At 47.5% G+C, this 21,231-nt stretch overlaps 1 protein-coding gene across 1 annotated transcript in view; it reads right to left on the bottom strand.

Moving 5' to 3' along the window:
- Positions 1-225: 225 nt before the first annotated feature.
- Positions 226-21,231, bottom strand: part of GPT2 (glutamic--pyruvic transaminase 2) — a 33,862-nt gene continuing 12,856 nt past the window's right edge. Inside the window, exons 5-12 of the mRNA XM_015062062.3 lie at positions 18,982-19,115; positions 16,631-16,874; positions 12,723-12,802; positions 10,466-10,602; positions 7,102-7,276; positions 5,471-5,626; positions 4,270-4,382; positions 226-2,763 (exon numbers count right to left, since the gene is read on the bottom strand). Of these exons, the coding sequence (XP_014917548.2) occupies positions 2,673-2,763; positions 4,270-4,382; positions 5,471-5,626; positions 7,102-7,276; positions 10,466-10,602; positions 12,723-12,802; positions 16,631-16,874; positions 18,982-19,115 (1,130 nt within the window). The 3' untranslated portion in view covers positions 226-2,672. The remainder of the gene's footprint in view (positions 2,764-4,269; positions 4,383-5,470; positions 5,627-7,101; positions 7,277-10,465; positions 10,603-12,722; positions 12,803-16,630; positions 16,875-18,981; positions 19,116-21,231) is intronic.

Raw genomic sequence — 21,231 nt, forward strand, 5'->3', positions numbered from 1 at the left:
TAACAACATCCCATTTCAAGAATCTATGTTTTCCTACCTCAAGCAACAAAAAGCAGCTCAGGGTCCTGAGGATTGACACCTAAAAGCTGAGAAATTGTGAGAGAAGTTTGTAGTATTTGAGGAAAATGTTCATTCTAGTGCTAGGACCATTAAATTACAAAGAGTGAAGATGTATAATTAGTGATATCTGTTTGACTTTTAAACTACAAGGAAAGTTAAACACCATCACCATTTTGGACATGTATTTTATTGTTTAGAAATTTCCAGCAGAGCTATCATTAAGTACCTTTGTCAGGAGATGCCTATGAGAATCTAAATTGGGAAACAGGGACAGGCAGGCCTGTCAGCTCTTCCTGCAAAATCACACAACACTGGGACAGCAACATGCTGGGCCTCAGGGTACAAGGTGATCAACCACCAGAGGTACAGTCTGGCATTCCTCATGTGCGGACCTAGATGAACAACAAAAAACTTTGCAGGTGTAGATTTAAGTGCGACCCCAAATGACAAATGACTTTCTCTGGCGGTACCCAAACAAGATGCCAGAATAAAGTCTGTAAAAAATCAAATCTATCATGATCAGCAATCCTACCCTGAATGAAGTTAACCTCCTAAACCAGCTGACCTATTACATTTTTATTTTAAAAGCAAACCAAGTGCATACAGCATCTTTTAAAAAATCATGTAAACGTTGCAAAGTTTTTATGTTATTTATAATCTGAAGAGATTTATAAAAAACTACTAGACTCGTTAAGACTACAAATACTAACCCCCTCATCCCCTCATGAAAAAAGCAATTGTTACAAAAATATAAAAAATAGACTAGCTTCTACTATGTAACCTCTCCACCAGAAACCTCACAACTCTGGGACACATTCTGGTTGATGTGCCATCCAACAAGCACAAGTGCAATTTTCTCAATTTTTAAGGAAGGAAAAGTTCCCAAACATTCCCTTTGTTACTGTAGATTGTGGCTACTTTCTTCACAGGAACTGTAATGTTAGCAAGTAGGGGCAGTCTGTAGTGTTCTATCATATTCCCCTGCACGGGCCCAAGCGTGGAAATTACAGCATAGGAGGCTGCCTTCAAAGTTCACTTCTCTTCATTTTTGTCTCTCCAGCTCCTTTGATTCCAATTTGGGACTTGCTGGGCCCCCAGGCTCTATAGCTGGCCTTGGCTTCCCTCACTGCCCACTGGGGAAGGCCAATGGTAGGAAGGGTCTCTTAATGAAGGGGCTCTCAGATAAGCCTGCTGCTCCCATGGCACCCACTTGTTTTCAAAGTGTGGGTCAGGTCCTGACCCAGGTTTGCTAATGCCAGGGAAGCAGCAGGCCTGGTGGAGGATACTCCCCTGGCTGGAGACATGACTGATGCTACAGCACAGTCTGCAGAGTCTGGGAGGGGAGCCAGCAGCAAACGTGAGGCAAAACGCTTGGCATTAAGTTAAAATACTTTTATAAACTTCGAATCCAATTACATGTACTCGCCCACAGCAGCCAAGCTACCAGGCACTTTGACCAGTTATCAGCTAGGAAATGGACTGAATTTGATTTGAAACAACGGACACTACAGGAGGGGATTGTTTGGGGGAGGGGGAGGGGGCTTGATTGGTCAAGTCCTTGAGGATGCCCCTCCCTCATTTGTGGACATCTTCAGTGTTTCCTTGTCCCTGCTGTCACCAACAGAGGGCGATGTGTGGAAATCAAGCCCTTGGTAGAAAACAGCTATTGGCTAAGGGCAGGATGGAGCCACACATCAGCAGGCAGAATGCCTCCATGCGACTGGGACAGGCTGTACCCTGTGTCCCTGAAGTCCAGGGAGACCTCCCAGATGGGGGTCCCAACCTAAGCATGCTTAAGGGAACGTTTCACCCCCAAAGCCCTCATTACCTGTTGCTCAATTACCTGTTGCAGAGTCCTCACTACCTGATGTGCGCTCCCAAGTGGAGACCTGGTTCAACTTGGAGCCTGGCTTGCACCCACTCTTCCCCTGCAGAACGCTTTGACTTGGCCATTGCCCCCAGTACCTGTCACAACCTAGCCTGGCATCTAGTCCAACCCACATGCGACTGCTTTCACCATTCTTGTCTGAGAGATAGACTGTCTGCCTACAAGCCAGAATGGTGGGCCCTCTCTGAGCCTCTAGTGGACTTCCAGGCTCTCCTGTTTGAAGAACTAGATTTTCACACCGCTAATGGTTTTATTTCACAGATCACGGTGGTGAGTTTAGGATTTCCACTTCTTGCCATGGTTATCATACATTTCCCAGCACCTTCTTGTTTCTTCAGATCTGAAACATGTCACCCAACATACATACCCTGGTTGTTTTAAACCCCAAATAGCCTCTCCAATAGCACAATAATGGATTCAGAGAACACCGGCCACATGTGCTGAGCAAGTCCCCTCTACTTTGGTTGCTTAAAAAAACAAAAAACAAACAAACAAAAACAGGGCTTCTAAGATATCCCCAATTCACATTTGCTCAGAAGAGAAGTGCTCCCAACATCAAGGCACAAAGAAAGAAGTCTCTTGGGGCAAAATGACAACAAAAGCCACCAGTGGCCTTTGTGAGGCCTGAGGCAGAGTCGCTGGGGAAGGCAAGTTCAGTCTGGTGTGGGCGGGCCATCAGGAGGAAGGCCTGACAATTGGGTCTCCCTTGGGGCCCGAGCAATCCTCATGCGTACTTCTCCAGAAACTTTATGTGAAAGTCCTTCACCTTCTGTAGAACTGTTTTCAGCTTCTCCACCGGAGGGAGGATGGTCATTCTGTCAGGAAAGAAGATAGCATCAGCCTGGACATAAGTTGTTTTGGAAAAGGGGAGAGGAATGAACCTGGCAGCTCCTTCCTTCAGTTGCAGTTGTGACAATGTGGGCAAACAGTGTGGGAGGCGGAAGGCTTGTCTTGTCCACTGCGATAACACCAGCCCCTGGACAAAACCTGGAACTTGTTGACTTGTTGAACCACCTCCTGTCCGAATTTGTACATTTACTTTTAACTCAAGTAACATGTATGACCAAAAGCAGTAAGATGCCGGCAGCATTTAATCTCACTAACACGTCCACCCGTTATCACAGAAGGCCCATGCAACATTCTGACCTGTGTATACAACTTCCTCTAGAGCATGACTTGGTGTTTCCTGCAGATACAGAGCAAGATGTTCTTCCTGGTAGGTGGGCCTTTTTAAAATTTCTCTTTTGGGGTGCCTGGGTGGCTCAGTAGGTTAAGCATCTGACTCTTGATTTTGGCTCAGGTTAGTGAATTCAAGCCCCATATTGGGCTCTGTGCTGACAGTGTGGAGCCTGCTTGGGATTCTCTTGTCTCCCTCTCTCTGCTCCTCCCCTGCTTGCTCTCTCTCTCTCTCTTCAAAAAAAAAAAAAAAAAAAAAAAAAATCTCTCTTACAGTGAGAACCTCCAGTTACAACTCTCCCTCCAAAAGAACTCCCAAGTTGCCATAGTAACTAATACTTCCTCTAATACTGTTGGTTTGCTTCACCACCTTAAAGTCAGCCCTCTCAATTTAACCTTTTTTTTGAATGAGCCATGAACTGCCAAGGTGGACCTCACTAGGGTAGAAAGGCCAACCAGACACGTTTGTCCATCCAGGGCACACTGCCCACAACCTGAGTCAGGACTTGGCTCCAGGTGCTAACTAAGCTCATGACATTTCTTTTTTTAGCATCTGCTGCAGGAGACATCTGAGAGCACCAAGCGTGGAGAAGATGCTGTTCTGTTAGAACTGGCTTCAGTGGGGAAACCTGGGCTGAGCTGCTCCAGCCTGCTCTGCTCCTGGGGTTGTCATCCACACAGGGGCAGAGTTGGCACACCCTGTGAAATGTGTCATAGTAAGTGAAACCAATTCCATTGTTTTAGATGTGGCATCTCTGCAGACTTTTGGATAAGCTACTGAGCACCTGGGTACTGCAAGCTGCTATCATGGAGTTGGAAAAGGACATGGAAATAAAGAAGAAAACACCCCACTGGGACACTTCAGATAGTATGTGACAGATGGAGGCAATGGAGGGGGGGACAGAGTGGTCAAGGAGATGATGACCTTGGAATCTACCCAGTTTTCCTTAATCCCCAGACCCAGGTCTTGGCTTGGCTCTGCAACAGGACAGAATGGGAGTGGGCAGGGTGGGTGGTTTGCCACAGTGAGTTTGGGGCTGCACACACTTCAGTGTCTGAAGCCAGCCTGTGTTCTTTGATAACACAGGTTGTCTTTTCCAAGACAAACTTGGGACCAGTCCCCTGGCACAGAGAGGCAGCAGTACCTGAAGTGGTAGGTGCCTTCCCTCTGCCCGAAGCCGCTGCCAGGTACAACACAGATGCCAGTCTCCTCAAGGAGCTTCATGCAGTAGAACATGTCAGGGGCCATTTTATGGGCCTGTGGGAGCAGGGCAGGACTGAGAGTTCATTTACGGCTTTGCACTGCACAAACACACCACTGAACACTCAAAGTCAAATACAATGGAAACGGTAGGATCTTTCCCGTGACAGGGCTCATCCACCCTCCCTGCAAGGACCAGGGTGGGACACTGGAAACTGCTAGAAGCTGGGGCCTGCAGGCTACTTGAGGATGGCCATGGGCTGTGGTACTTCGCTCTCTGCCCAGGACTGAGAGTCTCTTTCCTTTGTGCCCCACAGCCAGGCAGTATCTCCACAAGCTTTGATGGTGGTCCCCTATATATATGCCAAGCTGCATAACCTCTGACAACATGGCCCTGAGGTCTGTGCCCAGGGGGACTTTTAGGGAACAGCAGCTTGGGGGCTGTGTTCATAGTGCTTCTTGCACCTTGGTTTTTACAACCTGGGGTACCTGTTAAATGACTTCTCAGGCACCAGGGATTCTGACTCAGCAGGTCTGAGTGAGTGGGGGAGGGCCCAGATTCTGAATGTTTAACAAGGTATTGAGGAGGTTTAAGGGATACAAGGACAACACTTTCAGAAACACTGCTCTGGCTTCTGATCCTTAAAGTAGGCAGATGTCTATGGCACGGCCTGAAAACTTGTTGCAAACACAGAATCTCGGCCCCTTCACAGACTTCCTGAACCATCACTGGCATTTTAACAAGGTCCCTAGGTGATTTTGTGTTGACATTCAAGGACTGAGAAGTGCTGCTCTAGGGCAGTCACTGCGCAGAAGAGACGGCTGTCACTGCTTCCCCAGCGTGGGTTCAGTTTTAAATGCATCATGTCACGCTTGGGCACCTGCCTTCAGAACACTGGAGGTAACAGAGCCCAGATCAGCACCACTCGCCTGGGGCTGACCTCATCTCTGCCCCTTCACCACAGCATGCTGCAGGGCTGGGCCTCCAGGGACCCATCATCTTTATGCTATAAGCACCATCTGGCCGAGGGGTCCGAAAAATTCCGAGCCTCCAGAACCAGCACTTTTGCTCCCCAAGGCAAGAGCCAACCCCCAACCCAGCAATTCCAAGCGAATCCAGTGAGCCCCGGCCCAGCACCCCAAACCTGAGCTGCTTCCACGGCTTTGCTGGGGATGAAGATCCGAGGAAAGGCATACATAGCTCCCTGCAAGGGGTTGCAGTGAATTCCTGGGACTTGGTTAAACAGGTCTTCTGTCAGCTTAGCCTTTTTGGCCAGATTACCCAGGACAGACTCTTTCTCCTGATGAGACACAGAAAACAAGAGTCAGCACCTCTGGGCATCATGGAATGGCTCTAGCTACTGGAAACTGTCCCTTCAACACGGGGGCGGGGGGGAATGGGGTGGCCTGGTAAAAAGCGAGCCTGTGTGTGCAGGAACACAGCAAATCAAGGAGGTGGGTGACACATTCCTCTGCAGGAACTTCTCTGGGTGCTCAGCCCAAAAGGCTATTGTGGGCCCTGAGGCCCATAAGTGCAGGGAGTTCTGGGAAAAAGGTAGGTCCTGGGTAACTTGTGTCATGGCTTCTATTCTCTTACCAGGAGGGAGGTTATTTCTCAAAATGAGAAAACCTCGTCCCTGCCCAGCGGTCTGAGTGGACCTGGCCCTGGATAGAGAGCCCTAGAACATGCTTCTAGGAGATGGCCCAACCACTTCATTTTGGGGGGCCACTTTCAATCCATGTGGTATGCATAGGGCATGTGACTCAGGCAAAGCAAATCACTGGCTGGCTCAGAGGTGCACATGTGTCAGTCCAGGACTTCTGCAAGTACTGTTGGAACAGGGGATGGAAGCTGTGGCCTGATAATGAAGGAAACGTGGTCTACACACACAGTGGAATATTACTCAGCCTTCCAAAGGAAGCCCAGTCTAACACATGCTACAACACAGATGTACCTTGAGGACATTATGCTGAGTGAAATAAACCAGTCACAAAAGACAAATACTGTATGGTTCCACTTAGATGAAGTACCTAGAGTCGTCATGTTCATAGAGACAGAAAGTAGAACAGAGGTTAGTCACCAGGGGCTGTGGGGGGACGGAGAAATGGGGAGTTAGTGTTTAACAGGTATAGAGATTCAGTTTGGGATGAGGAAAAGGTTCTGGAGATCGATGGTGGTGATGGGTGCACAACAATGTGAGTGTATTTTATGTTCAGTGAAAAATGATTAAAATGGTAAATTTTATGTTCTGTGTATTTTACCACAATTTAAAAAAAAATGTGAGCCTAGAATGGCTGGGAACTGACTGTTTGGTTACATGCCCCATAAATTCCTTTGTGTGTAGACTAGTTAAAGTCGGGTTTTTGTCACTTGCAATGAATGGAAAGGGTCTAACTGGATTACTTTGAGCTGTGAGAACATCTGGTTGGGCCAAAGGCAGGCCTATGGTCTAGAACCAATGCCACGCCCATCCTTTTCTCCTTTTTAGTTTAGTAACAGAATCCTCCAGGGATGCCTGCCCATCTGTGGTGCTCACAGGGGATGAAGGGGTAGGGGTCCCCCACCCACATGCATGGACAGTCCTCCACTTCAGAACACAGCCCAACTACATTTTCACACTGAACCTCATGGGGTGGTTTAGGCATCAAGAGGAACCACGAGCACCTATCAGAGGTGTGGAGAGAGGCTGGCCATGGTGATCCTGAATACACCATGAATACCCATGACCCTTGTTGTGGCAGGGATGCAGATGGGCTACAGAACACAGCAACTCACCCTGTGGAACAGCTCAAAGGACTCCTCTCCAGGCACTGGGGGGTTCACAACGATGTCCATGGCAGCCTGCCCGGACACTGGCGGGCACAGTCGCACAGAGAGCAGCTTCACCAGCTGGCCTTTGATCTCAGGGTGCAGGTTGATCACCTCCATGTAGCCTCCTCGGTAGCCACACCTGCAGGTTGAAGATGGGGGAAGGACCCGCCAGTCACAGAGAGGCCTCAACTAAATGCAATCCGGTCAGCCAGAATGTTCTGTAATCATCCCCATTCCTAATGCTGAGTGGTCAGATGTGGCCAAGTTCTTCCCAATGGAAGGTGAACGGAAGTGACACGAGCAAATTCCACATCACTTCCTTACAAGAAAAAAGTACGCTCTCTTCTTTTTCCTTCTTTTCCCCCATTTCCTGAGAAATGAGACACTGGAGCAGCAGCCTCAGTGCCAGAGATGGATGCCACATGTTGATATGGCAGAGCCGTCCTACCAGCCTAGTCCTTGAATGACCTCGTGGAGCACAGCCTGTCCTGGACTTCCCCTACCTTTGGTCTGTTATGTCAAAGAGAGATCCACTTGTTTTAGCCACTATATTTTTGGGCCTCTTAGTTAAAGCCACTTAGCCTGAGTCCTAACTAATACACAAGCCCCTGTTCTAAAGGGGCACATGATTCAAGCCTGCACAGGCTCTAGGGGTAGGTACCTGATTCACTGGAGCTTATGAACATAGTCTGAGGACTTTTGCTGGAACTTTCTGCTTTCTGAAAACAAAGGAAACCTACAGGAGAGCAGAGCTGAGAAAGACAATGAGACAAAGCAAGAAATCAGGGACAGAGTCCTACTGACATCTTTAAGATTCCTAGACTTTTTACTGATATTAATTTTTTTTAAAAAACCTCTTTGGTGAAAGTCAGTTCAAGTTTAGTTTCCATTACTTATCACCACTAGGATCCTGATATAGATATTTGATATAGACTGAAATCACAGGAAAGTAAGATGAAATCTGCAATGAGTTAAAACAAAAAAAAAACGACAAAAACTTTCGAACCTGAATCTGCCCCAGCAGTCACACTTTCTGGAGCTGTACCTCCTTCCCTGGACTGTGATAGATAACGTTCAGACTAAGACTGCAGAAATGCAGACTCCCTGAGGTGGGTACCTAGTCTTACCTTCCTCTGTATACTCCACACCCTCAACCTCAGAAGACCTGACACAGTGAAACACTCAATAAAATGCCACTGGAATTAGGCTGCAGAACTGAACTGGCAAAGGCCAGTTCCCATCTCATCTCTTGACTGGACTTTCCAAGGCAAGAAGATAAATTCTAGTATTGCAGAAAGGTTTCCCATAACAAAGCCTGAAAGAAACAACTTTCTGCTTAATCCTCTGCTGATGAGCAGAAAACCAAGTTGAGAAGAGCAGTCTAATCCCAGGTAATCAGGATCTGTAGACTACAGGTCATAACTCAGGATACCAACATCCAGCAGACTGTTAAAAACAATAATCAATAACACAGATGGAGACACGACTAAGTATGTGATAAAAACACCTGAGTTTGAAAAAAGACTTAATAGAGAACAGACTTGTTTAGGAAAAGAGCTACATAGCACACAAAAGTCTAGCAGAGATAAAGCACTGCTATTGGTATAGACCAGAAAGACCAGCATAAATTAACCCCTGCCTACATCAAATAAAGCCAGCTGGGTAATCATCCCCATGATGCAGCTCCATCGACCTTGCCAAAATATTCCTCCAAGCTTCATGGTTCCATCGGCCTTCAGCTTAACAAGGGAGAACCTGACAGCTGGCGCATAAAAGAACCCCCACAAAGTTGGTGGATGAATGCCCTTAGCTGTAAACTCACTAGTCTTTCTTTCTCATTCTCTTCTGCAGGTTCCTCCTCTTCTCCCCCAGCTTCTGAGCAGTGAGGGCCTAAACCAGTCCCTGGTCTACCTAGGGTCTACCTTGCTCCTTGTGAGATGTCCAGGTTCAGAGATCTAACAACTCATTCACTGAACCTCCCAAACTTAAATCAGCTGGCTATCAGCCCTGAGCTGGGGACTCACACATCCATCTCCATCTGGACATGCAATGAGCATTTGCAAATTCAACACGTCAAAAACCCAACTCCCAATCTTTCCCCCAAACCTACTTCACCCACAGCCTTCCTCATCCATTGATGGCTAGCTACTTCATCCTTCCTATTGTTTGAATAAAAAGCCTGGGAATCATTCTTGATTCCTCTGTCTCACAATCATCTTCTCCATCAAGCCACTCCTGTCCACTCTACCTTCAAATATATCCAGGATTCAGCATCTTCTCCCCATCTCGATCCTGGCCCACGGTCATATATATACCTTGCCTGGCTATAACAGCCTCTTGACTAGTCTCTGTTCCTGCCCTCACCAGACAGCAACCAGACAGTGTCCAGTAAAACTTAAGTCAGGTGAGTTCATGCCTCTGCTATAATCCTCCAACAGATCCCATCTCACTCTGAGTAAAAGTAAAAAATAACCTAAGTAGCCCAGATGATCTGGTCTCTTATGACTTCTTTGGCCTCCATGTCTGCTACTTTCCCCCTCACTTACTCTTTTCCAGTTTCCTTGCTACTCCTTGAATATTCCAGGCATGCCTCAGGGCCTTCACACATGCTATTCTCTCATCTTAGAATGTTCCTCCCTCAGATACCTGCATAGCTCCCTCTTTCCTCCTCAATGACTCTACCCCCACCACCCGCATTCCCATTTCTTCTCTATTTTTGTCCACTTGACACATGATTTTATTCATTTGTCTACTGCCTCTCTCTTCACTAGAACATAAGCTGTTAGGGCAGGGACTGCTGTGGTTTGCTCACTGCTGTATCCTCAGTGCCGAGATCAGTATTGGACTCAGAGCAGGTCATCAAAAAGTATTAGCTAAATGAACAAATACAGGATTGAAGTGGACTCTCTGGCCCCAGTGCTAGGGTGAGGTACACATACAGCTTGGCCCTGATGCCATCTGTCCACTCAACCTGCCTTCTCCGGCCCCTCAGATTTCAGTCAATGTTGGAGCAACAGTAACCGGGCTGGCAGAAAACACTAGTGTTGGAAGCTGCTGTAGGTCCTGCTTTCATTTGCATTGTTTATTGCAGTCAGATTTCTTTCAAGCATGACCTTATTTTATATGAGCCTCTGCACAAGGCCGTCCTGCTGTCCTCACGTCACAGGGCTTCCCCTTGGGGAGATGTGGCCTGTCTCCTGATTCTAAGGTCAGCAGAGGCCATAGATAAAGGCGGCCTTCTCTGTCCAGATTGAGTGTGGGGCAGGGCAGAGGGGATCTGGTATGGGGCAGGCCCAGAGGCAGTGGGAGGAGGTGGGGGCCAACATACTCGCCCATGTAGCCCTTGGAGGTAGAGTGGAAGGAGGCGAGCTCCACGTTGCTGGAGTACTCAGGCCCCATCTCATAAAGCACCTTCTTAAAGGAGTAGAATTTGCAGTCCGGAGAGTACACATTGTCCTGGTACACCTGGGGGAACAGGGACACAGGAACAGTCACCCATATTCCCCAAGAGGCCTGAGCCCATGTAGGAAGGGCACAGGTGCTCAGGGTCAACCTGCAGTCAGGCTGTGTGCTACAAAGCCCATTCCAGGAATAAGGCAGATGTGCCCAAAGGAACCTTGTAGAACACGCAAGGAGAAAAGCTTTGAGTTGTATGCCCACTTGATTTCTCCCATTCACCCACACTCACCTCCACCCAACTTTCAGATCTCCTTTCTACCTCATCTGACCAGTGACAATGTCAGGACTCCTACTTGCCCAAGCAAGTTTCCTCCCTGAATGTTTACTTCTTTCCATAAGATTAATAATGAAAGCAGTTCAGGGGCACCTCTGTGGCTCAGTCGGTGAAGCGTCTGACTGGCTCAGGTCATGATCTTACTGTTCAGGAGTTCGAGCCCCATGTCAGGCTCTGTGCTGACAGCTCAGAGCCTGGAGACTGCTTCAGATTCTGTGTCTCCCTCTCTCTGCCCCTCCCCTGCTCTCTCTCTCTCTCTCTCTCAAAAATAAAAATTTAAAAAGTTTAAAAAAAATAATTGAAGCAGTTCATGGAGCTATCCTCTGACCTCCACACTTGAAGAGCTGAACGTGTTGCTCTCCTGGCTTTTTACGACACCAACCCCCTTTGGAACTACTGTGTTTCTATTCATTTCACTGCCAGCTTTCCCACTAGACTGTAGACATGAATGGCACCCACACATGCTTTGTTTTTCCCTGTCCACATAGTCCACACTCAGCAGGCAAGCACCTTCCTCTGCCCTTGGAGATGAACTTCCTCATGCCCTCCTCTTCCTGGACCTCAAGGGGAGGAGTTTAGTGCACGAAGTCACTCTGCTGCCCCTTCTCTCCTTTAGAAATGAAGATTTTTAACACCTGACACAAATATAACCCTGTATGTTAACTCTACTGGAATTTAAAAAAGAGACAGAGAAAGGAAGATTTTTAGCCCATCTACTAATCATGGCAACAATTTAGTGGGTAAGTTATGTGTGTGTGGGGGGGGGGGGTGCTAATGAGCAAAGAAACGGAACCAGGATGCTAGAAGCTACCACTAACCAGAATCGTGCAGAAATGAAGAAGTGAAATAGAATCTGACAGGCCTTGAGTTTCTTCCTTGCAAAGCAAGAAAAAAATGGGGAGCCTTGGCTCCAGAACTGGGGTTCAAGGAGTGGCAACCATGAAATTAATTAAAATTTCCCCACCTCCCTTCACAGGCTGCAGTGAGGACTAAATGAGATGGTAGATATGGAAGCACAGGAGGCATAGGAACACAGCATTATGTCCACCCAGCATCCACTCTCCCTTCCTGAGAGAGAGTCCCCTGATTTCCCCTCAGGGAACACTGCTCCCTGCTCTTAGGGAAGACAGCTTGCCCCTTGTATACGGCCTGGTCAATGTGCATATTGCAACCATCAGCCACAGTGATTGGTTCAGCAGTGGGTGTGTGACCCAAGCTGTGTGATTCAGGCTCAACTCTGAGACTTTTGCTAGAATCACCAGGAAGAAATTCTCTTTCTAGGCTGGGAAGATAGCAATGTTGTGAGGCCTAAGTGGAAGGAGAGTGAATCTGAGGGATATGGTTTGTGTCCCTGAACTTAGCCCCACACCTTTACCCCACTGTTGTTTTTCAAGTTTATTTATTTATTCTGAGAGAGAGAGAGCATGACCAGGCAGGAAGGTGAGGGGCGGCGGGGAGCGGTGGCAGAGAGGGAGGGAAAGAATCCAAAGCAGGCTCCACTATCAGCATAAAGCCCAATGCAGGGGTCTATCTCACAAACCCTGAGATCATGACCTGAGCCAAAATCAAGAGTCACATGCTTAACCTACTGAGCCACCCAGATGCCCCTCTTTTAAAGTTTAAAGTGGTTTGGGTTAACTTTCTGAAATTTATAATCAAGAATCCAACCGAATAGAGGGATGATTTAGGTCACAGTTTCACAGGTTGTTAACATCCTCCTCCTTGGTTAGAATCACTCCTCCAACACCTAGAAATTTCCCTGTGGTACAGAACAGTCAGGCCTGGCTCCCTCCCCCTGGAAGAGAAAGCTCAGCCTCACTCCTCACGGAGGAGAGAGCTGGGCAACTCTTACCTCATCAGCCATAAGAAAGAGCTTCTCTTCCCAGGCAAAGTGAATCACATCTTCTATGCACTTTCTGCTTTGGACCTGACCTAAAAAATCCCCAACAAAACCAGAATGCAGTTTGTAATGCTGTTTAAATTGTCCCTAGGACAAGAATCCCACCCAGAATCACTCAGGTGTCCTGTGTTCCTGCATGACCCTTAGGGACCACCCTAGTTGTTGTGCCTAATAGGGTGTAGTCAACCTCTAGGGACTCCCAAGTCTCAGCCCCATCTGTCTGACTCACTTATGCCAGGTATGTGGAGGGAGAAGTGTTTCACACTCAACTTTCTTGTTATTCTTATGAGAGGTGTGTGTGGGTGGGTGGTGGGGTATGTTTGTGTTGGAGGATAGTGTCTTAAGGAGCAGGAAGGGGTTAAATCAATCATCTCTGAGCCCCCCTTACCACACGCCAACAGCAACCAACAAAGAGAATCACACTGGCTGATGGACAGTTACCACAACTTCCCAGAGAGGCACACACAAGTTCCATGAGGCAGGGACATGGTCTGTATGGCTCATCGGGTATCCTCAAAGCCCATACTCAGCAGGTGCTCGGTAAATATTTGCAAAGTAAGCACAAAATGAACAAGCCTGTGTGCCAGCTCTGGTGTCTCCTGTTCGTGGCCATGTGGGAGTTATGTATGTATCACTGATGATGATGGAGAACACTCAGCAGTCTTCCCTTTTAAGGTCTACCCTTGAGCACTTGACTCAACACAAACAGTGGAAATAATCAACACCCGTTTAACAGAAATGAGCACAAATAGCAAAATATTACTCTACCAGTACACCAGAAATGCCATGGGCTTAGATGGGGAAGAAACAAATGCAGCAAGATGGAAATGGAAACTTTCCCCAGTGTTTCCTGAGACCTGCTATGGGTGTGGCACTGGGGGTATCAGCGGTGCTCACATACCTTCCGGAAAAACACCCAGAATCCCAGTAAGTCAGAATACTTACTGACTTAGTAAAGAAACAGCATTTTTAAAGACGTATATGTATGTGTCTCTATGCATATCACATATAACTCTGTATGTATGTGTATATGTATGCACAGGTACTATTTATATACATAGAATACGTTACCTTTTTGTTAAAAATAAAAATACCTATAGTCTTCTCTGTGTGAAAATATCAACGACATGTATGGAAAAAAATAGATATATCTTATAAGAGCACAGTATGATTCAGCCAGGATCTCGGCTTTGAACTATCTAAGCAATGAACCAATTATTTTACTAAAGCTCAATTCCTTTGTGAAAAGTCCAGCTTTTTCTTGCCAAGCAAGCACCAAACCAGGCTTCCTCTGAAGTTCAGGGTTCTGGGATTCTGGAAAGGAGACAGCCCGGGATTCTACAAGGAACCAACTACTCTTCCCACTGACAGCCAGGTGCTGGCTCCCCAGGGGGCTGAGTCTGCCTGCAAACCCTACTGGGCTTGCCCTTCCATGCCTCTGATCCCACAAACTATCCTGTTAGAATGCAAGCAAAGATTTGAGCAGCAAGAATATCAAAACCATGTGCATATAATGCCAAGGAGAGTGCAAAAAGGAAGTAAACAAGGACCAGGGCCTCAGAAAGCCTGCAGCTCAATAGAGGGAACAGACACACTATATGTAAATAATTCCACTGATGCGTGCAACGCAACCCTGAGGATAAGGACAGAGCTTATTTCTCTCCAGTGTCTGGGAGTCACTCAGAACATGCCTCTAAGCCAATGGGTGGACAAATACATACAGTGCTGTAGAAGGGACAGTCATAAATGGCTTTAGAGGGCCAAGGCACAGCTGTGCCCAGCAGGGGGAGATATGAGACCACCTCATAGAAGGGATGGCTTTGACACAGAAGGCTGGAGAGGGGTCTTCCAAGTGCCTCTCACCAGAGGCCAGGCCAAAGGAAATTTCCCACAACCCAAAGAGAAAATCTGTTGCTTTGTTTGCCCAGTGTCCTTCCCTCCTTTGAGTGACAGAGCTTAGCTATTCTATGGGGAACTGCTTCTCTTTGCACTCCAGCAGGGCCAAGGGACACAGACCTGGCCACAGTCTTGGTGATTTGACTGGTGCAGGAATGGGCAGATGACCTAAGCTGGGCCAAAGAGAGTCTGGCCTGGAATTTTTGTTAAAACTATGGGTGAGGCTCTCTGCTGAGGTTGCTCAGCTGGTGGGCCATGGCTGGAGCTGCTGAAGGTCACACCAAGGACAGATCCTTCCTGAGAAGGACTCCAACTGAGACCTGGGAAATGGACCGAGGTTCCTATGACAATGATGCTGATTCAGGTGTGCTCCTTCACCCCTGGACTTTACAGTTCTATGACCCAATTGCAATCTTGAGCTGGGTTTCTATCTTAGAACCCAGAGGCCTGGTTTAATATCCCAGTCCATTTTGACACCTTTCAGCCCAAGTGGTCAGTGTGTGGTCCAGACAAGATATATGGCCATCACAGGGAGTTTCTATTTTTCATCCCCCATCTTCCAAGAGCTCACCAATTTTCACACATTTCAGACCCCAGAAAGCAACACCAGCCTCTGCCCACTTACAGTTATTCTAAAAATTACTCATATTAATATACACTCCCATGATCCCTTTACCTAAAATAGTAAAGTCTCTGACGCAATTATTTCTTCCCAGAGAACCAGGTGAAAAGATATGCATAAACACCTGGCCTTAAAAGTTACCAACCCTCTAATATAAACTAGGTATACAGAGTATTTCCCAAGATGTAGGAACTGTTACTTCAAGTTGGGACCAGCAGCAACAGCATCACCTGGGAGCTCATTAGAAATACAAACTCTCATGCCCCAACTTAGCCTAATTACATCAGAATCTCTTGGAGCGGGGTCCAGCAGTTTGCTTTTTAACAAGCTTAAGTCTGAGAACCACTGTCCTAATGTGGTGGTTCTCATCATCAGCTGTGGGGAATATTGATGCCTGGGCCCGATCCCCAGAGATTCTGGGATGCAGCCATGACTTTGGCATTTTTAAAAGCTCCTTTTGTGATTCTAATGTGCAACCAGGATTGAGAACCCAGCTGTAGTCATTTTCCTATTGCATTAGAGCTAGAATCTGCATTCCTACCCCCAGGGAGCTGATGTAAATAAATGAGTGTTACAGCCAGGCGCACCCATTTTCTGCACTCAGGAATTCAAGTGGTGCTTTCAGCTGATTGAAGCATCATTTAATGTTCCAAAGAAGCAGATTCCACAATCAACTCCAACGCGTTTTGGCCCTGACCCAATTTATCTCAACAAAGGAGGAAAGAGGAGCCCTTGTTCTCAGCATCCAAATAGCACTGGGGGCAAATGAAGCCAGCAGCCCAGAAAGATCCAAACATGCAGGGCTGGACTTTTTTTGTTTTTTTTTAAAGAAAAATATGCAAAATTAGGCGTGCTTTTCAACTTCTGGAAACAGGTTTTTTCAGTTTGTTTGCTTTTGTTTTTAATATGGCATTTCCTTTCCAGGTCTCAAAGTACACAGTAACGCTGTGTTAAAGAAAAAAATGCACACACCAGCATTCTGAAAACTGGTTCAGAAAAACAACTAGGAGTAAAGGTAAAATGAGGCCTATGATTAATGGTGATGGGTTGTAAGTAACCTCAAGGAGATTCTTTGCAAATGTAAGAATGGGAGAAAGAAAAAAAACCGAAAAAACTGGTGTTAATAATAATGCAACCCTGTCCAAAAAATATGCCCGCATTTGCTCATCTCCTAAGGTGGCCTGTGGCAGATTTTATGGCTTTATGTTAACAAATCTGGAACTAGATTGGGAAAGGGGAGCAAAGAGAACGGCACATTATTTAACTCTTTCGTGTCCAGACCTGTAGTACACCGGCTGCCCTGCCCCTACTCCCCAATAAAGTGGCGAAGCGAAGCACAGACCTGTGGGGTTCCCGGGGTTGATGATGCACAGCACCTTGGGGTCACAGTGGTCTTTGGCCTCCTGCACAGCCCGCCGGAGCTCATTCACATTTAGGGCCCAGCAGTTCTCCTCATCCAGGTAATAGTTCACCTGGATGGCATCGAGCTCAGAAATGACGGCCGAGTAGAGGGGGTACTGTGGGATGGGGATCATGACACCGGTCCGTGACTTGCCGCCCCCGGAGACCAGGATCTTCAGGATTGTCTGCAATAGAGAAGCCATGTCTTCCAAGAATACTACCACCCTGCACCCTTTGGGGGCTGTCAGGCAGATACTCCGGGAGGCCCCACCTCTAGCCTTTCACCAGCCACCCTGCTGCCTGCCTGCAGTGCAGCCCACATGAGCCCCTTGGCTTCCCTGAGCCTCACTTTCTCCATGTGTAAAATGAGGTCTGCTATGAGGAATAAGCAAAATAAAATGCTTTAACGTTCTCAGCACAGTAGTTAAAAGACTCAATGCTTCTACTTTTTAAAGAGGTCTTCTAAAGCAGTGGTCTACAAACTGGCCGTCTCGGAATAATATTCTGACCTCAGCCCTTAAGCTCATTCCGTCTGTCCTGGTGGGGATGGGCAGTGGAAATCTGTCTTGTTAGTAATTACCATTGTCCAAGGTTGGACAGACCCCTGAACAAGGAAAGGATTGTCAAACTGGGAGAAAATACCCATCTACTAATCAGCAGGTGGTGCTTCAACCTGGTTGTCTCCACAGCTGTGTGGGCTCAAGGTTTGCAGGACTCCTGAGAAACCAGGTCATGTGAGTCCTGTGGGCTACTGGTGGACATGGCAGTAGTTCATAAGAAACCCTCTTCTGTCAGAGCCCCCACCTTACACACAGGCTCAGTTCCTTGCTGCAAGAACTCCACCAAATTAAGAAGCTCAACAACTTGATTCTTTTCCCTAAATCTTGAAGACACCTCCCTCCCCTGCTCCAGGACCTCTGTGTGTATGTGGGTTTCTCTGGGAATTACAAGGGGCTCTGACAGCAGAACACAACGGAATATGCTGCGGTTGAAGACCTCAGCCTCAACACTCGAATCCCAAATTCCACAAGAGGCTGACTTAAAGCCTGCAGACCACTTAACATTACTGGGCCTGTTTCCTCGTGGTCTCCAGTAAGAGTTTAAAGCATCTGAAAGCTTTTGGGAAAGGATGAAAGCACTCAGTAAACATTAGAAACAAGAGCCTTGGAGGTCAAAAGACAAAGATAACCATTTAAAAGAAAGATCAGCACACACTCCCTGAGGAGGGAAAATAAGTGAATTGAAGGCGCCTAGCACTGATTAGGCACAGGAAGAGGCATACTACATGGGAATGGACCACAGGTCCCTCAGACCCAGGACTTCAGGCCCCTTCTAAGCACACTTTAATACCAGCCCCTCTTCACTTCATCCACAGCTGACCCGCAGCCCAAGTCACCTCTTCCCCCTCCTAGTCCTCCTCATCCCGATCATGCCCCTTCCCTGCCAAAGTTAAAACTTAACACAAATCTAATTATCTCCATGTCCTTACATCACTCCCCTCACCTTCAAATCCTTCAGTGGACATTGTTATTAGGACAATGACCTAAATCCTCACATGGCCACAAAAGCCCTGTAGGACTCGGGCTCCAGTTGCCTCCCTAGCCCATTTCTGGAAACTGGCCCTTGCTACAGGTGCTCATTCACTTCATCTCTCCATTTCCAAACACAAAGCCTCCTTCCAGCTCACAGCCTCTGCACATGTTGACCTTCTGTCCCAAACACACCCTGACCCCTGCCTCCCCTGTTCACACCTACATATCCTCCGGATCTCTGCTCAGCCATCCTTGTAGAAACATTTCTGCCCCCTGACAGCCACCCCTGCCACCTGCTGCCCCTCCTGTAGCATTTTGTCCTGTTCACTCAGAAGAGAAACTGAAAGCGTGTGATGAGACATTTATTTGATATGAAGGCTAGTCTGATCCAACACGAGTACGTAAACAGAGGCCAAACGTGTTTGGTTGCCACCATCTCCCCAGCACCTGGTACAGTGCTTGGCAGAGAAGGAACACCAGTATGTACTAAGTGAGAGAAAGGCCAATGCACCCTTGAGTGCCCATGGCTCTTCTCCAGCTGGATCTGCAGGTATGCACTCTGGAGGGAAACCAAGGCTGCAGGAATATCCAGCTTCAAGATGACTGAATGGGGTAAGGACAGCAGGATGGGGGACACAGCAGGAACCAGAAGGTAGCCAACCCCTCCCTCCCAGGCCCATCCCCCTGCTGGTAGGCTCACACGCTTGGCCCTAGCATGCAAGGCTATTCTTCACATGGGTGAACATTAGATAACACGTACAGAAATGCCGTCACTGGCACCAGTGGTCAGGTAAATGTTGTCTGGGTCTGCAGGCACACCACCATCTCTCCTGGTAATGTAGGCAGCCACATCTTCACGGATGCAATTGACGCCCTGGCTAGCACTGTAAGAGCCTGCAAGACAGCAAACAAGACAGTGACTAGAGAGGCATGGTAACTGGTGCTATGGAGTCAGTGAAATCTATATAATTAGCTAGGGTGGGGTTGGGAAGGTCTTGGAAGGGACCCAACTCCCACTACTCTAGGCTGTGGAATGGTGGCAAGCTGTTTAATCACCTATCCGGGCTTCATCCACCCACCCTCTCATCCAACCATCCACCTGCCATCCATCCATCTGCATATTTGTTCATCTACCCCCCCTCCCCCATTCATCCACTCAGTATTCACTGAGAACCCATTATATGTCAAACATTATTCTAGGCCCTGGCTTCTAATCAGTTAAATGTGCCCATACCTGTTTTATCCACCCTTGTGGGATTTATATACATTCTACAATAGTATAAATCATTACAGCTGGGCTTGCTATGTCTTTATCACCTCTGCCTACACACAGTTCCACAGAACCTGGAAGAATGGGTCAACGCAAAATGGCACCAGCTGCCAGCCCCAGGAGTCCAGAGCCCTGATCGGTACTAACCACAGATCCCTGGGGCTGCTGGGCATGACTCCCCTACCCCCACCCATGTCAACAATATCCTTAGGCTATCATTTGGATTAAAATCCAGACTACCATTTACATTTAGTTCAAAAACAGGCAAAACTAATTTCCGGTGCTGGAAGGTAGAAGAACAGTGGTGACCACTCTGGGCGGGGGGGGGGGTGGTATGACTGCCAAGGGGGCACAAAGGAGCCTTCTGCAGCACTGGAAATGTTCAATGTCTTGATCTGGGTGGGGGTTACACAGGTGTGTACATGTGCAAAAACTATTTGAGCTGTACATTAATATTTGTGCATTTTACTATAGGTTTGCTATACTTCAAATAAAGAGTTTGTTGGGTTTTTCTGTTGGTTTTTTTTTTTTTTTTTTAGGTCAAGCCACTATGTTTTTAGAATGAATTTGGAAATAGGTAGCTGCACATGCACAAGATCTGGTAGGAGTCTCAAAATGGTGAGCTGAACTCTTTGGGGAAGTGAAGAGGAGGCTAGGGGTCAGAGGTGGGAGGCAGAGTTTTCATTCTATATCCTTTGATACCATTTACATTTTATACCACATTTAAAAAGAACCAGCCTATTCCTTCTAAGTCTACTGCAAAACCACCACCAGGAGGCAGGATGGGGCTTCTTTGGGCCTCAGTGGATATCAGTCCAGGCCCTGCACCCTGGAGGCTCTGCTGAAGAAGGCCAGGCAGGCTCTGCCTCAGCCTCTGTGTGAAACTGGCTCACACTTCCCCTCGGACAAGCTATAAAATGGAGGGGGAAAAGAGGGGAGGCTGGGCCAGTTCTCTAAAGTTCACAAGGCAAACATTAACATGTATCAAATCTGGGTGGTAGGTATAAAGTCTTCTGTTACATTACTTTGGGTATTCTATTGCATTTGAAATATTTTGTAAATTAAAACAGTGGGGAAGTACAAATGCTGGTGTTAGAGAATTCTCCCTCTACTGAGTGACTTACTTATTGCTGAACTCCCATCCTCAGAAACTTGCTAGGGCTCTCTATTTTCCTAAGCCTTCTCTCAATGCTCTCTTCACTCCATGGGCCATTTGCCATGGGATGAAGCCTCCCCTTCCTTCTTGCCTCTAGTTCATCCACTTCCTTGAATTCCCAGGCCTTCTGCCATCCGCAAATGCCCTGTTCCAGTAGGCCATGACCTTCCAACCCTTTTCCTTTAACTTTTCTGTTATGCTCCAAACCACACTAGTCCTTCAAAGCTCTAATCTAGTCTCTCTCCAGGGGGCCTGTCATAAAGATACTGCCCCACCCCCAGCCTCTCTCCTGACCTGCAATTTCTCCAGGTATTTACGAAGCCCTGCCTCCCCATCTTGAATATAAGTTCCCTGAGGGCAGGGGCCGGATTCTTCTGTGCATCTCTGCTACAGCACCTATCCCCCTGCCTGGTCTACCCCAGCTTGGGACCCACTGCGCTCAGGCTGATGGCAACCTGCCTCCCATGGCCTACAAACTGGCACCATCACCACTACCAAACTTCCCAGCCCCATCACATACCGCCCCATCCAGACCTCTTCACTTGATCACCCAGTTCTTAAACCTCAGGGCCTTTGCACACACC

The sequence above is a fragment of the Acinonyx jubatus genome, chromosome E2, assembly GCF_027475565.1.
Source record: "Acinonyx jubatus isolate Ajub_Pintada_27869175 chromosome E2, VMU_Ajub_asm_v1.0, whole genome shotgun sequence".
NCBI classification, from domain to species: domain Eukaryota; kingdom Metazoa; phylum Chordata; class Mammalia; order Carnivora; family Felidae; genus Acinonyx; species Acinonyx jubatus.